Source organism: Terrapene carolina, unplaced genomic scaffold (assembly GCF_002925995.2).
Source record: "Terrapene carolina triunguis isolate 2854851 unplaced genomic scaffold, T_m_triunguis-2.0 Scaffold24, whole genome shotgun sequence".
Lineage (NCBI taxonomy): Eukaryota > Metazoa > Chordata > Testudines > Emydidae > Terrapene > Terrapene triunguis.
Window position 1 is genome coordinate 2,218,897 of NW_020664375.1, and position 19,902 is coordinate 2,238,798.

Consider the following 19,902-nt stretch of genomic DNA (forward strand, 5'->3'; position numbering starts at 1 on the left):
GTTGGGAGGTGATGTTCTTGGCATCTCCATGTGGTGCCTTCTCCCCAGCCTAATGACTCCCATACCATGGTGTACATCTGATTGGCACTCCCTGTTCTGACTCCTCGTTTATTATCTGTATTGTATTTATTCAGACTTTGGACTGTAGGCTCTTTTGGGTAGGGGCTTTTCTGTATTTTGTATTTTCTATTTTACCAACTGTATTTTGTATTTTTCTGTATCAATGGCAATATATAAATAAATCGATGATAATAAAGAACAGGGTGGCCATGGGTTGGCAATCTTCTTCCTCTGCCTTCACCTAACCCAAATTAGCACATCATCAGCCAGTATGTGCTCTTGCTATGTATAAAAGTCTGAGACACCCCTCACCCTGCTGGACAGAACAGGGAACAGTTTCCTCTGAGGAAGCAAATTCTGCAGCTGGAGGAGAGTTCTGCAGCTGGCAAAGTTGGAGGCAGTCCATGTACACTACAGTAGTCTCTTTTCACCATGTAATCATATTCATGCTGTTATAACAGCATCATCTTTGCTCACAAAATGCTCTATTAGTTGTCCCAGGGCATGGGTGTTTACAGATTCATGGTTTAACTATTTGTGGGAGCTCCAAATTAAGTCATTTTCTTACAGATCTGAATAGGCAACCTGCAGTGCCATGTCTTCTGCAGGAAGTCTGTGTCCTGGGTCAGCAGTAGCATAGGTGCCTGATGTGTATTCATTTTAAATAGGCCTGTTGACACAAATGTGCCAAAACAAAAACTTTAACAGCAGAAAACCCAGACACTTGGGTTTTGGATGCTTGAAGCTGCCAGGAAGTCTAGCTGTAGTACAGCAGATGCAAGAAAAACACAGGAACACCATTTGGAGTCTAAACATATTCTCTAGATGAGTAAAACCCACAAGTACTCTGTGTTAAAGCACTGATATGAGGACAAAAGCTCAAACATAAATAAGCCTCTGTGGCAGAATTTAAAATACAATCTGTTCACTTATCCCCAAAGTGAACAATTCTTAAAGATTGAAACTGGGGTGTTATTACCAGTTCACATGGAGTAAGGACGAAAGAGCCTTTGCACAGGTTGACCCTGCTTGGGAAACACTGATTATGATGGACAAAGAAAAAGGTGAGAGCACAAAAATTAGCTCACCTGCCACACTGCCAACTGATGAAGAAAAGAAAACGGACACTGGCATGCAGCCATTGAGAGCTACAGCAGGAAAATTCAGAGTGTATTGAATATATAAATTATAGCATTTGGCTGAATACTGAATATATGGGATGATGTCCAGCTGAAGCTAATAAGCCACATAGGGGACAGAACATTAAGTGATACAATCACATGCATTATATTTGATCACTGATTGCAGGAGACTATTAGAAATAAAAACTACTATGAATATTTAGTCAGTCTCATAAAACAGAACAAGGAAGTTAGATTTTTGTTGTTGTTACATTTGGTTAATAATTCACTATTGCTGTAACTCAAAATGAAAAATCTCCACTTCGAGATTACGTTTACTTTTGATTAAAAACAGTTCTATGGGTACTACAGAACCAAATACCTAAATATAAGTTGTTCCCGAGAGGACAAAAGACATTTTGATAATTAAATTGTTTCTATAAAAAACTACACCTTTTATTTTAGAACAACCCATTACTAAGCACTTATATAATTTTTTTTTTTTTGTTCAAAGCACTATAGACATTGCAAATCCCTTTAGAGGTGGGTCAACATTGTTTCTAATCTCTTTCATGACTAGTAATCTTAAAAGTTTCTTGTAACAATAGTAGGTAAATAAAAGTTCAAATAGAAGTCCCATTATTAAACTGACAGTATTCCTTTAATCTTTTATGTCAAGTCCAACTAGATTTCCAGTTGGTGCTGTCCCTTTAAGAGAATACACAAGTCTATACAAATTCATACAGCATTTCAAAGTCGCTATTTAACCTTTTTATTCCCCTTGAATTTTTGGGATCTGAATCCAACACATTAATTATTTCAGTGATTAATTTATGATTAATTAAAATGCCCCACACTGAGAAACACGGAGTGTCAGGAAGTCTTGAGATCTAGCTCCAGCTCTGCCACTTACTCATTTTGAGCAAGCCACTTCAGCTTCCAACCTCTGCTTCCCCATCTTTAAAATGGGGGTAATTATACTTTGCTATTTTCCCAGTTTGTTTACTCTGAATATTTGACAGTCCTCTGTGTATTGTCAGTTTCCCTGTTTAGTTAGGAAGCCCTCTGTTCTTCCTCACATTAATAGAAGAAAAGAAACAATTTTTAAAAATAAGAAAATGTGATGGTAAACCCTCAAAAATTGGTAAGGGGATTCAGGGGCTGGTGTAGCACCTGAAACTACTGCCAACTTACATTTTAGTTGATAAACTGGACAACTCAAAGCAATTTTGAATAACTTAATAAAAAGTCAACAGACTCCTGGAATACCAACCGAGGAAGCAACAAGCATCTAGAGTGGTAATCAGATTAAAACACCAATAGACATTTAAGAAAAATGAACAACTGATGAAAATGCTAAAGCATTTGCTGCATTTTGCCTAAACTTATATGCAGAAGACTCAGAAAAGAGTAATAACATTTCAAGACTTCTGAATATACTCAGAAGCATTCCAAAGCTAAATAAAGCACAAACAGAAAAGCTTAAATACCTCCTAGAAATTCCAGACGCTGTACAATAATTTAAAAATAGCAAGGCACCATCCTCTGATGGGTATAGTGGCAAATTCTATAACAAGTTAAAAAGGATCTATCCCTCTGATTTTGGAAGCAGCTGTGGCTATTATACAAAGTAATAACTATCTACTACATGGAGGATGACTACCATCTAAGTGATAACAAAGGAAGTCAATGACAAAAAAGCAACTGTGGCTCTTATATGTCAAATCTCCTTTTCTATTCATTTTAAAAAGCTGACTAGATTCAAGCTGATGGTGTCCCGTTAAGCAAATACACAAGTTCACACAAATTCAAATCTGCCATTTTTAAGAAAAGTTTCATCAGTGTCACAAAATGACAGTTTTCAAATTGCAAACTTCCCTAGAGACACAACTCGTATCTGCAGTCTGCCAGGGTTAGTTCACTACTGAGTAGGTAACTCTCAGCTCAGCCATTAATTACTTTTGACATATATCTGGGCACACAGGATGGGAGTGGAACCGAGGAACAGGCACAGGTCTAAAGGTTTGGCAACAGCTCAGAGCAGTGAAAGCCAAACACAAAGGTACAAGCTGCATGGGTGAGAAAAGTTTTGGTTCCAGATTCACATTTCGGTATCTCAGCAGTCAAACTGCCATGAGTCTCAGAAGTTCTGTGACAATACATGGAGAAATGTGGAATTTCTGCTGAACAGAGACTTTTGATATATCAAGAAAAAAATATTGTGCTTACTCTGAGAATTTTAGAAAAGAATTAGATAAATACACTTTCCAAAATTACATACACTTTAGAACTGATATTCCGTAGAAGCAATTTGAGACGACCTGCATCATTACCTATTAAAGCAAAAATTAAACACTCAGGGCCCCTTCCTGCAACTTGTTCCAGGTGAGCAGACCCTTGCACCTGAGTGGTGACCCTGTGAAGTTAATGGGACTCCATGCAGACACAGGGATCCATTGGTGTAGAACAGTAAGTTTTAGGATCAGGGTCTCACTTGTTACACAAAATGTATTTGATTATGGGAGTAATCCAATTTGAGAATAAAATCATTTATGTCCTAAGATTACCTTGCCTGTGAATCATTCCTCCATGCATAATTCTTGCAACAATGCAATGGTTCAGCTCATTCATTTTTAAAGTGATTCCCTAGTAAAAGAAATTGTTAGATCATTAAGAAAAAATATTCAGAAACCTGCTTCTTCAACTACTAAGAATGGTCACTTCTGCTGCAAGCTTGAGATGAAGCTATCTTTTACAGGGAAATCCTGGCCCTATTGAAATCAATGGGAGTTTTGCCATTGACTTCAAAGAGGCTGGAATTTCACCTTTAGTTTATGAATTTATACACTGTTGCTCTTATGAGATCAAATAACCACCATAAAACTTATTATGGAAACACACACACGGTTTCCTCTTTTGCTATTTTTCAAACCCCATCAAAAATCAAAGTATATCATTTGTTTTCCAGAGATGTATATATTCTTTTTACAGGTCTTTCCATTTACTATTTGAACTAATTTCCCATTTTAAAAAACTGATAAAATTTGGTTAACACACAGATGCATTTTTAGCTACCAGTAAAGACAATGATTCTTTATAAGATGAAGACACAGTCATTTAGTATGCAGGCTATAGCATAAAATAATTTTACATATTTTATAGTCTATCTATACTAATCAATAAAAAATTTATACTGTATAACAGCGTTTTGGAGAAGTGTATTCAAAATACATTCCTCCTTATGAAATCTTAACAGGGCATCTGTTCTTGGACTTATGTAATTGGGAGTGTCAAACTGTGCAACTCCACTAACATGGTTTCTTTTTATCATGTTTTTAGAGTTCTTCAAGACTGTAGCTGCTGTACAAACAATCCATAAGAACCATTAGTTTATTAAAATAAAGTAATTTATTAAACTGCAAACTATCCAGTACTATTTTACATTTTAAGGCCAGGTCTACACAGTTTTTGTGCTGGTATAACTATTTCAGTTAGAGGTGTGATTTGCTTTTATCAGAATACATATACCAGTACAGCCTCTAACGTTTATGTAACTATACCAGTACAGCTTATTTCCCTTTCCATATGGGAATAAGCTATACTGGTATAAGCACTTTTAAACTGGTTTTACTGTGTCCACATAATGTTGGTTGTACCACCCTTCAACTATACTCATACAGTTAAAACAGTACAACTTTTGTGTATAAACGCTGTGGTTTGAAACTACTAAGATAGTTTGTCACCTCTTCCTCTTTACAGAGTTAAGAGAACAGTACTGTTGCCTACATACCATTGGTTCATCTGTGTTCTTCTGGAACTGTACCAGTCGGACTCGTGTTACATTCTCCATATCCATGTCACCGTTGGCGCTCTCTGGAGAATCTCCGTTTAAGTATGGAGAGGTGGGAGGAGGCGTAACTCTCAAAGCTTCGTCACTGTAAACTTCATGTGCCACTACATCATGAGTTTGAAGTAAGGCCTACAGGAGGTTACAGAAGTAGTCAGATTTCCATAATCTCTGGTGCCTTTTCTCATTCTTGACAGAAGGTTTAATATTTCCCCCAGAAGCTAGAGCATGCCCATATTACTTTCTTACATTTATATAAGGCCTTTTACCTCCAAGGATTCCTAAACACAATATTCATTTTATAAATGAAAGTATATGTGTACATAAAGTATGTGTGTGTAAATTTGGGTGCTTAAATTAGGTTCTTCACTCATCTACCTAAAGGTAAATGACTAGATTTTCAGAAGTCCTCAGCACCCAAAAGTCTCACCAAAATCGGTGGGAAGTGCAGGTGTTTAGCAAATTTTGAAATCAGCCTACTTTTATTTGGGCTTCTAAATCCATGTGTGGGTACCTTGCTTTAGGCACACAGGTCTGAAAAGCTTAGCCACACACATGTACAGGTATCACTTCTTCCAACACTGAAATGAAAGTGAGTTTTGGGATGGAAATAGGCAACCCTTGACTACAAACAGTAACACTACAAGACCATTAGGATAGAAAGCGAATATGACCAATATATTCATTTGAAACTGCAAGACAAAACTGCAAGGTATTTAGAATAATACTTCAAGATAGAATTTGGCCAAGACCCTTGAGTTTAGCACCCTTTCTCTTGAGGAAAAAAACCCCATGATGACTCCAAGTTTTCTCCATCTCTATTTTACATACATTCTGAGGACAACCCCTCCAACATCTGGCACAGTGTCCTCTAACACTATGCTGAGGAACTAGTTCTATATTGACTCAGAGGGCAGGACACATGGCCTTACTCAATTGCCAACATAACTACTTTAATAAGCACCATGTTTTTTTATTCATCTCCCATAGAGAACTGGTGCAGCACAATCCCGTTTAGTTTGTGACATCTGATAAAATCACAGCCTGAGACCATAAGCTCTTCAAGTACTAATTCATCAGTTTTTCTCTACATTTCCTGATGTATTGTACAGTATCACATATAGTTGACTAAACTTATCAAAATGTACTTGATAAGCATATCAATTACCCTTCTAGTTACTTATAGATGCAGCATCAAAGACAGTTAGAATATCTAACTGTGAAAAGTGTAATACGTTACCAGGAGATATAATCTAGATAAAATCTAAAAATTTCTCAAGTACTTGAAGAACATTCAGTATCAGGTTTTTACACTGCATGACATCCCTCTTCTCCCTCTTTTCTCCCGTGGGGATCTCTCAAGGGCCTTGAAGAGTCCCTCTATTTCACGTTTGCTTTTTTGACCTTACCATTCTTTAAGTACTTGTATTATAAACAGCCTTCTGTCAAAAACCTGGACAGGATTTACAACTGAACCAATCAATGCTGCTCCTATAGCATCCCAAAGGCTGTCGAAGATTGGAGAGAAGGATTACTTTCCCACAGGGCTGAAATCAGCAAGCCTGCTCCTTACAGTGTCTGGTACTCTATAGAACTCTGCATCAGACTGGCCACACTACTCTGTAGTTAAGCATGTAGTGCTACCACTTAAAAATGTAGAGACCCATGACTTGCATGTTGAAAGACCTATGAATCACAACAGCTTGAGTTTAGCATGTCTGATTCATTTTGACAGATGAATAAGTCCCTGTGGCTGTTTAGTTTTCGATTACAGAAGTTCATTTGAATATTCTGTGTTTAAATAAGTTTTAGAAATTGAAAATGAATTTTCAAGAGCATCCATGCAAAACTTGTCTCTCAGGAGTGACGCCAAGACAATGGATGGGATTTTATGGCTACCTACAAAATTCTGCACTTTTCCTGAAAGGCCACACACCTTTAACATGCACTATATACTATAAAAGAGGATTGATAAACTTTTAAGGCACCTTCCTTAATTTTAAAACTAATTTGGGGAATTTGGCTTTCTATGGAGCTGATGCTGTCCTGTTTAGAGTATCTCAAGAGATAGGGGCATGTAGCTTCTGTAGTAAGATGAGGCCCTGAAATATAAACTCTTGTGTCAGAGGCCCAGTCTGAGGCCCAAAGCCTGAACCAAAGTACTTCCAGGCACTGGTAAGCAAAAGCTGGGCTGTGAGCCAGAGGCAGGCCCCGCTCACAGAAGTTGGCGAGAAGAGGGTTGTTAGAAGCAGGTGCATTCACACATAAGCGCTAATAAGAGGAACTTGTGCCAAGATGGCACCTGGACAGCCCTATACAAGGACACTCCATAGACATAACAAGGAACAGGCAGGTGTATCTTAAAGACAGGGTCAAAAGGACAGCATGATGGATAGATCTGTTTGTCTGAAACAACATGATCAACACCCTAATGAGCCAAGAGGCTGTACCTCAATACATCAGTAGGGATGAGTAATCTGTTCTGTAACTGTATAAAAGTAGGTCCCGGAGTGTGCATCTCTGTCTGGCCTAGGGGGCAGTGGAAAGTCCCGCCACTGACTTAGCCGGTCATTGCCAGGGGGCACAAATTTGTAGTATGTCTTGTAGAGTCTACGGGAAACTATTACTGTGCTTCGTTTGACAATAAACCTGGCTCGGGTTCCTTTGTACCTTACTAGAGTCTGTGGTCACTGGGGGTTCTCTCGGGGTCTGCTGTGCCAGCTATCTGCGCAGAACTGGGGCAGCACACAGAGGGAACACACACGCAACCGACTGTTATCATCATCGAACAAGAGCAGAGCACCACACCGGTAGCTACTGACAACAGCTCCTATCACTCAAGATACTCAAAACAGGAAGATCCTAATTCTCAGATTTTTCTAACATTTCAAACCTACTGCCAGTCCAAACACTATTTTTAATTAAATATTTAATGGCATCTGTTTCTGTTATTAACTTTTTAAACTCCAACAATGGGCTCATACTTACAGATATTTCGTCAATGCTCCATACCTTACGTGACTGTTCATTTTATCTAGATTTACAGAGATCTTGACTACACACAGAAGCTGAATCAATTTAACTAAAATTGGTTTTTAAATTGATTTAGTTAAACTGGTGCAAAGAGGGGTGTAGTCACTCTTAAGCTGCCTTGTATGTGACGTATCAATTTAGCTTAATTTGGTAACTGACAAGACCAGATTCTCTTTTTCATTTTTATCCCCACAAATTCCTGAAAACTGTCCATTTCACTGTGTGTCACAAGCAGCCCTGAGTAGAAGACAAAAACATATCTTATGTGCAAGTTGGCATTTGTTTTGTCTGTCTTTCTAGAGTGTGTGTTTTTGGGTGTGTTCTTGACTTTGTGCATAGATGATCTTTAACTAGGGTTACCATCCGTCCGTATTTCCCCGGACATGTCCGGCTTTTGCGTCTCTAAATAGCCGTCCCGGAGGAATTGGTAACAAGGTTAACATGTCCGGGGTTTTTTTCTCCCTCGCCTCCCTCCCTCCCTTCCATGCAGAGTGCGGCTGCTGATTGGGCGGCTGGGCCGACTGACCCACTCCCATTGGCCTCCAGCAGCCAGAGCCCTCCCCTGCTCCCCCCTCCCTCTGTCTGCAGCCCTGTGTAACACACAAACCGACCCACCGGGCGGCGTGTTTTGCAAACACGTGGAGCCAGAATGGTAAGGGGAGTCCGGGGGGGGGGCAGTCAGGGAGCGGGGGAGTGTTGGATGGGTCCCTGGCCTCCACCTGCCACCCCCCCTCCGCACGTCCCCCCCCCGTGAGTCCCCCCCGCCTGCCTCTCCCTTGCCTGCTTGTACTGCCAGAGCCAGCAGCAACTGCTGTCTGCTGCCCCTGGGTCCTAGCATCCCCCATCCACTAATGGGAAGACAGGCTGCCCTTCCCCTGCCCTTCCACCCTAGCCCTGAGCCTCTCCAACGCCCCAAGCCCCTCAGCCCCAGCCCTCATCCCCCCGCACCCTAATCCTCTGCTCCATCCCTGAGCCCCCCTCCTGCATCATGAACCCCCATCCTCAGACCCACAGCCCTCACCCCTGCATCCCCTCCTATCCCCAAACTCCTTCCCAAACCCCCTCCCCCCTTCCCACACACCCCTTCCTGCCCTCAAACTCCCTCCCAAAGCCTGCACCCCCTCCCTTTGCACCGCCTCCCACCCCCAAACTCCATCCCAGAGCCTGCACCCCTCACCCCCTCCTGCACACCCACCCCCTGCCCCAGCCCGGAGCCTGCACCCAAACTCTATCCCAGAACCTGCACCCCTCCTGCACCCTAATCCCCAGCCCAGGACGTGCACCCCAGACCTCCTCCCCCCTCCCAGAGCCTTAGGCAGGTGTGTGTGTGTGTGTGTGTGTGTGTGGGGGGGGGTTCTGGGCACCACCAAAATTTCTACAACCCTGCCACCCATGCGAGTGGATAAGGGTCGGGGCAGTCAGGGAACAGGTAGAGTCCTGGGGGGGGCAGTTAGGGTGGGGGGTTCTCAGCAGGGGGCAGTCAGGGGACAAGAAGCAGGGGGGGGTTGGGGTTCTGAGGGGGGCAGTCGGGGGTGGGAAGTGGGAGGGAGTGGATGGGGGTGAGGCGGGGCGGGGGCGAGGATAGGGCAGGGCTTACCCCCCCCAGTGTCCTCTTTTTTGATTGTGGAAATATGGTAACCCTATCTTTAACAGAATAGTCTGCTATGGTTTCCTGAACCCAATTAGTAAAAGATTGCTTTCTATCCTCTGATCTAAGGGTGAAATATTTGTTCAGGCAAATCAGCAAGTAGAGTCATCTGATTGTGTCCATTATATGCCCTGCCCCTAACAATGCCTTTTCTTAACAAGATTCCAAGTGATATATTTCTGTTTTCTAAAGCAACATTAAACCAAAACATCATAACATAATTGTATTTGATTTGAACAATTAGCTTTTAATGACTGGATTAATACAACACTTGCGTGTAGGCAAAATAAATGATGATAAATACTTGCAAGGTTTGTTACTATATTTGATGATTTACATCTGTGCCTCCATAAACACACATAGATAATACAATTGTGAGAACACCTATTTCTCTATTGCACTAAACTGAATTTCACCGAAATATTTAATCTAAAGCATAGTTTCCCTTTAAACTACACAATTTCCTCTGTTATGGTTTGTTGTTACAGTATGGTCGTGTTTTCCTGGTTCTTTTCCCTTTGTGGACCATATGGGTCCTGAAAGAATTCTAAGTATTGTGGCAGAAGTTATAAATGCTGTTTCCCACTACATTTCTGTATCATTCACTGCAAGGAACAATGAAGGAAGATACATGGTGATGGATGCACTATAAATACCTAAATATATAAAATGCAAAATCCCCCTGTGTGGGAAAACATTTCAAATGTTGCCACATGAATAGATGCAAAAGAACAGTCCAGTTTGCAGATATCACCGCTGTTCACATTTACTGTTATAGCGGTACAAAGAAAATAATCTCTTTGAAATGACTCTCCAGCAGGACAAACACTTGCTAATCCCTGAAATGGTTCCTAAACTAATCACTTCCTAGAAAGCATACATTTAAAACCAACATTTATCTGGTTATATTTTTTAAAATTTATATCCATATTTTAAGAAAATTCAAACAGACTCCAACCACGCAGTAGCAGCTGAATTATCTCATTTGTAATCATTGGGCAGGCAACGGTTAAACAAACATTTTAAAAACTCCCAGAATGAGAAATATGAAAGGCTAACTTTGAGCCTGAACCTCCCGCAAGTAATAATGTACCATACTTAAAAACACACTAATGCATATATAGCCCCTGTAAAAAATACAACCAGATAAATGTAAGCATTCTAGGAAGTTATTAGTTTAGGAACCATTTCAGAGATTAGCAAGTGTTTGTCCTGCTGGAGAGTCATTTCAAATAAATTATTTTTGAGCAGACTCACAAGAGTCCCTTGGCAATGAATGTGGAAATGTACTTTAATGAGTTTTAGACATTTTTTTTGGTTAACTTTTGACAAAAGTTGGATACAGTAGCCATCTACAGCCGATGCCTCTGTATTAGGTACATGAAATGATTGTGCTCTCTTAGAAAAACAAAGAGAAAGTGATGTTCTGAAGTGCAGCAACTTCTGCCTTGGGACTTTCACTCTGCTGCAGTGGCTCTTGGTTGAAATAAAAGATTCTTTAAAATGAATGACCCACACAGAATGCTCAGTGTTAATAGTAAAGCATGAACATAAGTCTTTTCAGGATTGGGCCTTATTGAGCATTAAGTTAAAAAACTTTACTGCATGACTGATTGCCAGAAGTTAGAAAAATATTTGGTATAACCAGGGGCACTCATGTTCAACACCATCTATGCTGTTTTGACCTACCTTTGCTATCTTAATTTTTGGCCTCTGTTAAAAATTATTGATTCTGGTATCACATTCCTCAGATAATGAAGCTTACAAGCCTAAACCTTACAACCTACATACACACTAGCTTAAGACATGTGATCCTACTGACTATACCATATGTCCTGACTCTCAGTGCATTAGACTGCAATGATATAGCAACTAGAATATATTTTATTTTACTAAGCTTTCTAACGGCATACTGAAAATAGGTTGACGGTATAACACTTTGTACTGTTATTTCTACTTACATTGCTCGCATACAGTGTTAATAATTAATATGTTTTCAAATATTTTGTTCTCTCACTCCACCATTACCTAATGTGGTTTTCAAGCGTCAGCGAAGCATGGCAGAGTGCCAATTATATGTCAAATGATTTCATTTATAAGGTCAGTAGCCCCAAAATGATTCACTGGATTGCATTTTTTAGGATTAACAAGTTGTCTTTGATAATGTGTTTTAATATCATTAGTCAGAGAGTATACCATATTTGTTTACAGTAACTCTTTAAAATTCTCAGAGTATAGAGAATTATCTATAAATTAAAACCAAAAGGCAGAGACTAAAATTACAGATTAATGAATTACATCTAGTTTAAACATAATTTCTGCTCAGTCCCCTGTGAGGTCTACTGACTTATGTCCACTGGGACACAGATGAGGTGCCTAGGGGTTTAGCTCATCTATCTTGATGTCCTAAACTGCGGGAGAAGGATTCACATTTTTCACAAATAAAGAGTAAGTATTTCATTTTTGCAATGAAGATTTTTTACAGCTTCTTTTTGCTTAGAAATAACCCTCCATCAATATAATTTAAACACTTTAAAAGGGAAATCAGTCTTTTATTCCGCATCAAAAACATTTAAAAAAGAATTGTTGCAAGAGTTTTCTGACAGCTGGTCTTAAAAAATGTCTATGAGCACTTTAGCTTAATTATTTTTTATATAAAAGTAGTTTTCTGATGCATAACACTCTGCCTGTCATTTGACTCAATATGAAAATCTTTAATAGATTATTATTATTTGGGGATTACTTTGAAAACGGTGTGCACATAAAAGCAGATCAGCTAGCCTTCCAAACTGCCATCTAATCACATACATTATTGACTTCTGTCTGCTTTTACTTCTGATGTCTTTGCAATAAATCCAAGATACGTATTACATGGGGGAAAAAAAGTTGAATCAGGATAAGCCACTTAATAGAAAAGTTGGGCAATAGTCAGTACCATTTCTTATTTTTACTGCTTCATTCCCTTCCCACAATAAGCTTGGCAGTCATAATGTCTCATTTTTTCTATTGTAGACAACTGTCTACTAAAGCAGAGCTGGTTCTGCTATGATTATCAGAGTGGGTATGGCCATCAGGCAAATGGCACACCAAGCAGCTGAGGTACAGAACTACTCTGATCTTCAAAGAATCCAGCTGGAATGCTACAGGCTGGAACCTGAAGCCTCTGCAGGCTTCATCTGCCTATTAAATTAAGATGGTTGCAACTTGCTTTATTTTATGAAAATCTGGTGCTGTTTGCTGGTTGGCTTTGTGGTTTTTTTTTTTTTTTTTTAATTTTTGTGTGTGTGCAAATTGCCAATTCAGCCCTCAGCTGGGCAAAATCTTGGTAACGCCTTACATTCATTCTTTGGGTTAGAGACTCACACAGTGATTTCAGTGAGAGTTTTGGGTGCTCAGACCCCTGAACATAAGGCCATCACTGCCCCCAAAATAAAAGTGTGTGAAATATACCAGATAGTTTATCTTAGGTACAAAATTCCAAATTCATTGAACTGTACCACCCATCTGACTCACCTCAATCTAGATTTAAATATAGGAAACATTCTAAAAGCGAATAAACACTTTTGCCCAACACAGGTTTGGAAGAAAGGAGGATCCTCACCATGTCTTCCTGGGATCCACAGGTTCCTTTCTCCATTTTACATCCCTCTCAGCTCCCAAAACAAGTCCCCGGAACTGGGAATCTAACTTAGATTACTCACATGGTAGTATGAAGGACAAACCACAGAGCTACTAGGCTGGGTGAAATAGTTTTAACAGGCTATTGAGCCAAAGAATGTCACTGCTAACAACATGAACTGATTTTGTTTAAAAAAGGATTCCATTCTACCCTATTTTTGTAAGATTTCGTAATGGACAGTTCCATTGCTTTGTGACTGTGTTCACTCAGTGCTACTGATGTCTGTTAGATTTGAGTTATCTTTATTGTCAGTCTCTTTAGATTTTTCTTACTAGTTTCTCTTATTATTTTCTTTTAAAAAACAAACATTTTAAGGAATAACACTCTTATCTGATGAGCTCAAACCTGCAAAATAGCCCTGTCTGCAAACTGCAATTCTCCTCATGACAAGCAGCAAACAAACAATGGTCCCTCAGTGTAGCAAGCACTATGCATTAGCCCCATAACAATATCAGCTGCTGTGCTAGCTTAGCACATTAGAAATGCTGATTAAATATATATTTGTGTGCAGTTAACTATACTTTTGTTTTGTTGCTTATAGGCTTTAGATAGTACATTCTTGGCTCATGTTCCATGAGGAATGTTTTTAAGAACAGACAAAGTAGTATTTGCTTACCATGAAATGAGGTTGTGTTAAAATACGTTTTAGCTCTTTTGCATCATTGTTCTCTGGGTAACATGAAATTTCTTCCAATACCTGCAAAACAAACAGCACAAATGTCAGTAAAGCTAACTGCTCTCTATTCTTTCACAAAACTGTAAAAAGCATACTTTACTCTGGTTGGTCATAATCCCTGTAGCACCAACACGATCAATGGGTTATGACAGTAAAGGGTCTTTGAGAATGGGAACTTTTTTCAAAAAGAATAAAATATTACATATTGATGTCTCTCTTTGCTAATGAAAGAACAGATTTAAAGAAAGCAGTCTCTCTCTTCTCAAACTGAAAATATTCTTTAAAAGGTCATTATTGCAACTGCAGAAGTAAAGTGTTAACCAGCAACTATATAAGTCGCTCTTATCAACCTCTGCTTCCATGCCTGAATAGGGGCTAAGAAACATTAAAATAGAATTAAAAACATGTATAAAATCTTGAATTATCCAGATTAAAACACTGTTTCTGCAAATTAAATGGTTAAAAAATATGAACCGTAGATGGTCCATCTGTTATACCACCACAAAACTCACGATTCTATAAAAAGAAAAGAGCATTTCATCTCATGACTGGGGCAAAAAAGGAAATGTATTTTAACTCAGTCCCTTACAGTCTGATATTTTCAATTTTATTCTCAACAGTCAGCTGTTTGGATGGCGGAAACAGAGCACTCTGCTTCTGGCAGCGGTGCCAGAGATTAATTGGTAGGAAATTCTGCAGAGCAATGTGTTGGCACAAACACTCCCTCCCACCACTGAGGATAGGATCTCCTCCTCAAATCACACTCTCTCATCTTTCCACAGAAGGGTAAACAGGATGCATTTTTAAACTCCAGCATTCTGCTAAAGCTGCATTTTAGCTCTCATGGTTGAACGTGCAAGATACACAACTCAATTTTGTCACATGGGCATGAGTCACTATACTTATTGTGGGCTGAATAAATTATTCTGAGTATTTGCACATTTTTATATCTAGTCTCACTTACTGGTGGATTGTAGGTTGCAGGGCTGTCCGTAGGGAAAATGGCGCCCTGGGCGAACTTGTATTTTGGCATCCTTTCTTTGAGTTTGAGACCAGCAGTGTGGGGTGCATGGTGCAAGGACCAGCTCCTGGCCCCAGAGCCCAGCCGGGCTGCACAGGGAGGAGTTTCTGAGCCCGGGGGCTCCCCTGACCATGCCCCCACAACTGTCTAACAGGAGGAGAGCCTGCGGGAAGGGGGGACACAAGGGCTGGCCTGCTGGATCTGCAGGGGCAAGCCCCGCTGCCTGCACCTCCCCACCAGGCTGGCAGCTCCAGGCGGGCCTGTCCACCCTCCTGGCCTGGCTGGCCAGGGGCTCCAGTCCCCTGGCTCTCCCGCACTTAGACCAGGCTCGCCAGCTTGTGGCACTTGGACAGCAGCCCCGACCACAGCACCTTGGGTGATCACCCATGTCGCCTATCCATAAGGCCGGCTCTGGTAGGTTGTAGTTACATGTATAAACCACACAGGATTTAAAAGGAGAATAGATTCCATATGCTCTAGAAGTTTCTGAAATGCACATTTGAGTCTTATTTCCACACTGGAGTTGCTGCCTTAACTTTCTGAGTATGTTTATTTTTCTGTGCTAAAAATAGACGTGTGCACCATCCTGGAATTAACAAAATTAAAGGAATTCAGATACTGACAAGCTTCCCATTCTTTTTTCTAAGTAAACTGCAAAATGATTAATTTGGTGCCTGCAAAGGTTCTTTTAGTGCCTGGTAAGGGATAATTTGCTTGTTTTTAAGGTATATAAGATCAAACTTGGTAAAACATAACATCAGCTGGGAAAGGAATACTAGATTGTTTTCATGTGATATATTTTATATTGCATAGAAGCCTTCATCTTGTGGTAATCATCTATTTAAAACATTAATTTTGGGCTAAACTTTCAGCCTCAACTTTAATGTGTCTGCAATGTTTGGAATCATTAGGAAAAGGATAGACAATAAGACAGAAAATATCGTATTGCCTGTATATAAATCCATGGTACGCTCACATCTTGAATACTGTATGCAGATATGGTCGCCCCATCTCAAAAAACCAATATACTAGAATTGGACAAGATACAGAAAAGGACAACAAAAACGATTAGGGGTATGGAATAGCTTCCATATTAGGAAAGATTAATAAGACTGGGACTTTTCAGCTTGGAAAAGAGATGACTAAGGGGGGATATGATAGAGATTTATAAAATCATGACTGGTGTGGAGAAAATAAATAAGGAAGTGTTATTTCCTCCTTCTCATAACACATGAACTAAGGGTTATCAAATGAAATTAATAAGTAGCAAGTCTAAAACAAACGAAAGGAAGTATTTCTTCACACATATACCTTTTAGCAACTACTAGTAATTTCCCAACCCAGTCTGATTTTTGCAGAGCATACTTTATTGCCCTCATGTATTGGTTGTGTAGGGACATTTTCGCCAAGCTGTATTGGTTTTGTAGGGAAATACTGAGAACCCAAATTAGGATCACTAAAGGTATTTGAAAGCTGTGAGACATGGCCAGAAAGGGTTAAACAGCTTGCAGATTCAACCTTTAAAGACATATTAGAGAAGTATATAAATGGTAATTAGGACTATTCCTTAGAAATAGTTAACCTAGTTATGTTAAATAGACTAGAGTTTTGAAATGCAATCCTGTATTGTTAGAGAATTGGAGGTAATACTAATTGTATGTGTTTACTTATATCTTGTTAGATGTTAACTATGTAAATAGACAGTTCCTGTGTATTATTATAGCTATTGATTCAGAGGTCAAAAGGAAATATTAACATTTAGATGAAACGTAGGTGTGATAAGGTCATTGTCTATATTTCACTTTAAGGTTTGTGGTTAATTGTTTATAAACTGCTTAATGGATAATTACCTTATGCTGATGAATGCAACTAGTTACTTGGGTATGCATAGAGACCAGGTAGTTCTACTTCAAAGCTGCTATTCTTCACCCAAGGAACACCTGCTGTGAAGAGGCTATCATAACCTAGCAGAAAACTGTATAAAGGACTCTTGGGACCTGATCCTTTCATCTTGGATCTGCATGAGCTTTATTTCGGGGGAAGTTTGAGTCGTAAGACTGAGATCTCCAGTCCCATCTGGATCGCCCTGGATATGAAACATTGGACTGAAACTATGGACTAATTCTAAGATCTCTTTGCAACTCCAAAGCTCACCATCTCTACTATGAAACTGATCTCAGAACTGTACTCATGTCTGTATGTATAATGATCTTTTAACCAATACTCACTCTCTCATTTTTTTTTAGTTAATAAGAATTCGATGTAAGTGTGTATTTGGGTAAGATCTGAAATATTTATTACCCTGGGAGATAATGTGTCCGATCCTTTGGGATTGGTAGAACTTTCACATTTGACTCGGCTGTCTGGGAGGAAGCTCAAAGGCTGGATTGCTTTTAAGGGAACTGTGTTTTGGCTTCTCTGTAACCAGTAAGGCATTGTAGAAGCTGTTTAGTGCTGGCTTGGTAAATCTAAGTATTGGAACATCCACCAGTTTTGGTGATTGTCTTCCCCATTCTTTGCAGTTTTCCCTAATTGAGCAACCTCAGTGTGGCCCCCACCCTGGTCACAAAGGCATTCAGGTATAAAATGTGCTGCAGGGCTCATAGGCATTTGTCAGTGGACCTGTCTGCTCCCTCTAACACAGGGAGAACCCCTTTGCTTGCATTGTACTGTATGGCCAGCTCCCCCTACACAGCTCACCACTTCTTCACTGCTGTAGGGAAGCTGAGTAATGCTCTCTACAGAGTTGGTAGGGGTGCCTCTTTGTGGGCCCTCTACCTCCTTTTCTCTGCCTGTAGCTGCAAGCACAGGCTCCTCTGAGAGGCTCCTGACCTGTAGAGGCTCTAGGAGCAGTTAACCTTCCAGACTCTGCTGTGCCACTGATACTTCTTGGGGCCAGGAACCAGCAGCCCCCAATCTACTCCATACTCCAGAGAAGCATGAGTGTGGCTGGATAAGAGCAATTTGATGGAAGGTATATAAGACTGATGTGGGGAAGTGGGAGAAGGGATAGATTTGGATGGACAAAGACATAAAATGTCTCACCGGGTAAAATTGTGAGGGTTGCTCAGAAGGTATACCTGGGCTGTTAAAGTCTGCCAGTCTGGCACAAAGACATGTTTCAATAAAAAGTAGTTAGGGAAACAGAAGAGAAACCTTCCAGGGAAATGTCAGTGTGACTTTTTGAGTCATATGTCCTACTGCTCTGCATCTGATTTCCCTCCTCCCCGCTTTTTGGCATTAAACTAACTTTTGTTGCAGATACAATAAATAGCAAGCAAATCTGGATTAGATTAATAGACATTTCTAAAGAAAAGTGTTATTTGAGAAATTATACAAGCTTCAAACTTTTGCTGTATTCAAACCCACTGAATATAAAATATATGCAAATGAACACACTTGTCCAAGGACAAAGCTCCTCTTTTTTATATCCCTACTGACAAGTCAGAGGTTATATGATGAGGCTTCATAATGAAAACATTCCTTATAGTCTGGGAAATGATACATTTACAAAGCATGCCATATAACCAAGGGTAAAAACATTTTCACAGTCAGGCAAATTTAGGAGCCAGACTAGAGCATCGGCACTGTATCTATGATGAAATAATTTCACATTAAACAAACAAAATAAAAGTCTGAAAGTCTCAAATGCATTTCAAAACCACTTACCTCTTTGGCTCTCTGTACAGCATCACTTGGAGGATTCCTGATTTGTGGTGAAGATTTTGTGTTAATTTTATCATAAAGCTGAAATCAAAAGGAAATAGAATACTGTAATCGTGTGCTACTTTGTTAGTGTTCAACATAACTGAATCCAACAGCCTATATAGAATAACATGGTTAAAATATCTGTGTTAAACTACAAGCCTCACAGTGTTTTATGTACAAGTTTAGCAAACAAACTATTTAAAAAAAAAAAATTTTTTCTGAACACAGTGCCATCCATTCAAAATGTACAGGATATCATGGGAAAGTTTAGAGAGGTTGTGGGATTTTCTGTGCTTCCCATGCATTTTCAATAGGAGACTCTGGGAACCACAACAACACTTGTGCAAATATTTCTGTGAACTTTGAATAAGTGGCACTATAACTCATGATAAATCATACATTCTGTTAAATATTTTAAATTAATCCAGAATTCTCACTTTTCCCAACAAATCAAATGCCAAGTACTCCAAATATTATACAAATTTTAACTAAAGTTCATAGCATGAGAGAATGCACCTTAAGACAGAAAAGCTTTTCAAATTAATTGCTACAGAAAGGCAAGTCTTGGGAAAAGTGCAAAATTACTCCTTCCAGGAAGGAATGTTCAAACAAAGGATTATCCTCTCTTTACCAGGATTTTCTATCAACAGTATCAATATCAGCATGTTTAAATATGAAATCAAAGACCTTCACTTCTCATCTATTTTAGAAAATATTTTTGAAAAACCTAAATAAAAAAAATACAAAGACAAGAAAGAGCTGACTACCTACGTTCAGCCCTCCCAAAGTGTGCCTGGTTTAAGGGAATAATCATATATTTCAGAAATGAATAAGCCATATATTTAATTCCTTCAACCTGAAGCATTCAGTATGTCGTATTTGCTTTAAACACAGTACAGAGATCTTTTCTGAATAATCCCCAGCTCCATCAGATTACTAGTATAGAATGTGACTTTGTAAACAGAAATGATCCAGCATATTTTAAATAGATTTTTAACGAAAGGTGCCTTCTTATAAATATAGGAAAGTACTCTACATTTACAAACCTACAAAATACATGAAGTCGTGGTATTAGGCACAGGCGCTGGCTTCCTTCTTGCCCCAGGGGG

The 19,902-nt window shown here is 39.5% G+C and overlaps 1 protein-coding gene across 6 annotated transcripts in view; it reads right to left on the minus strand.

Moving 5' to 3' along the window:
* The window catches only part of LOC112116985 (peripheral plasma membrane protein CASK), a 408,250-nt gene that overhangs the window by 51,190 nt on the left and 337,158 nt on the right, over positions 1 to 19,902 (minus strand). For all 6 annotated transcript variants that reach the window (XM_024214779.3, XM_024214778.3, XM_024214777.3 and 3 more), the window contains 4 exons: positions 18,755 to 18,832; positions 14,005 to 14,085; positions 4,972 to 5,160; positions 3,749 to 3,827 (listed from right to left, as the gene is read on the minus strand). In XM_024214779.3, coding sequence (XP_024070547.1) covers positions 3,749 to 3,827; positions 4,972 to 5,160; positions 14,005 to 14,085; positions 18,755 to 18,832 — 427 coding nt within the window. The remainder of the gene's footprint in view (positions 1 to 3,748; positions 3,828 to 4,971; positions 5,161 to 14,004; positions 14,086 to 18,754; positions 18,833 to 19,902) is intronic.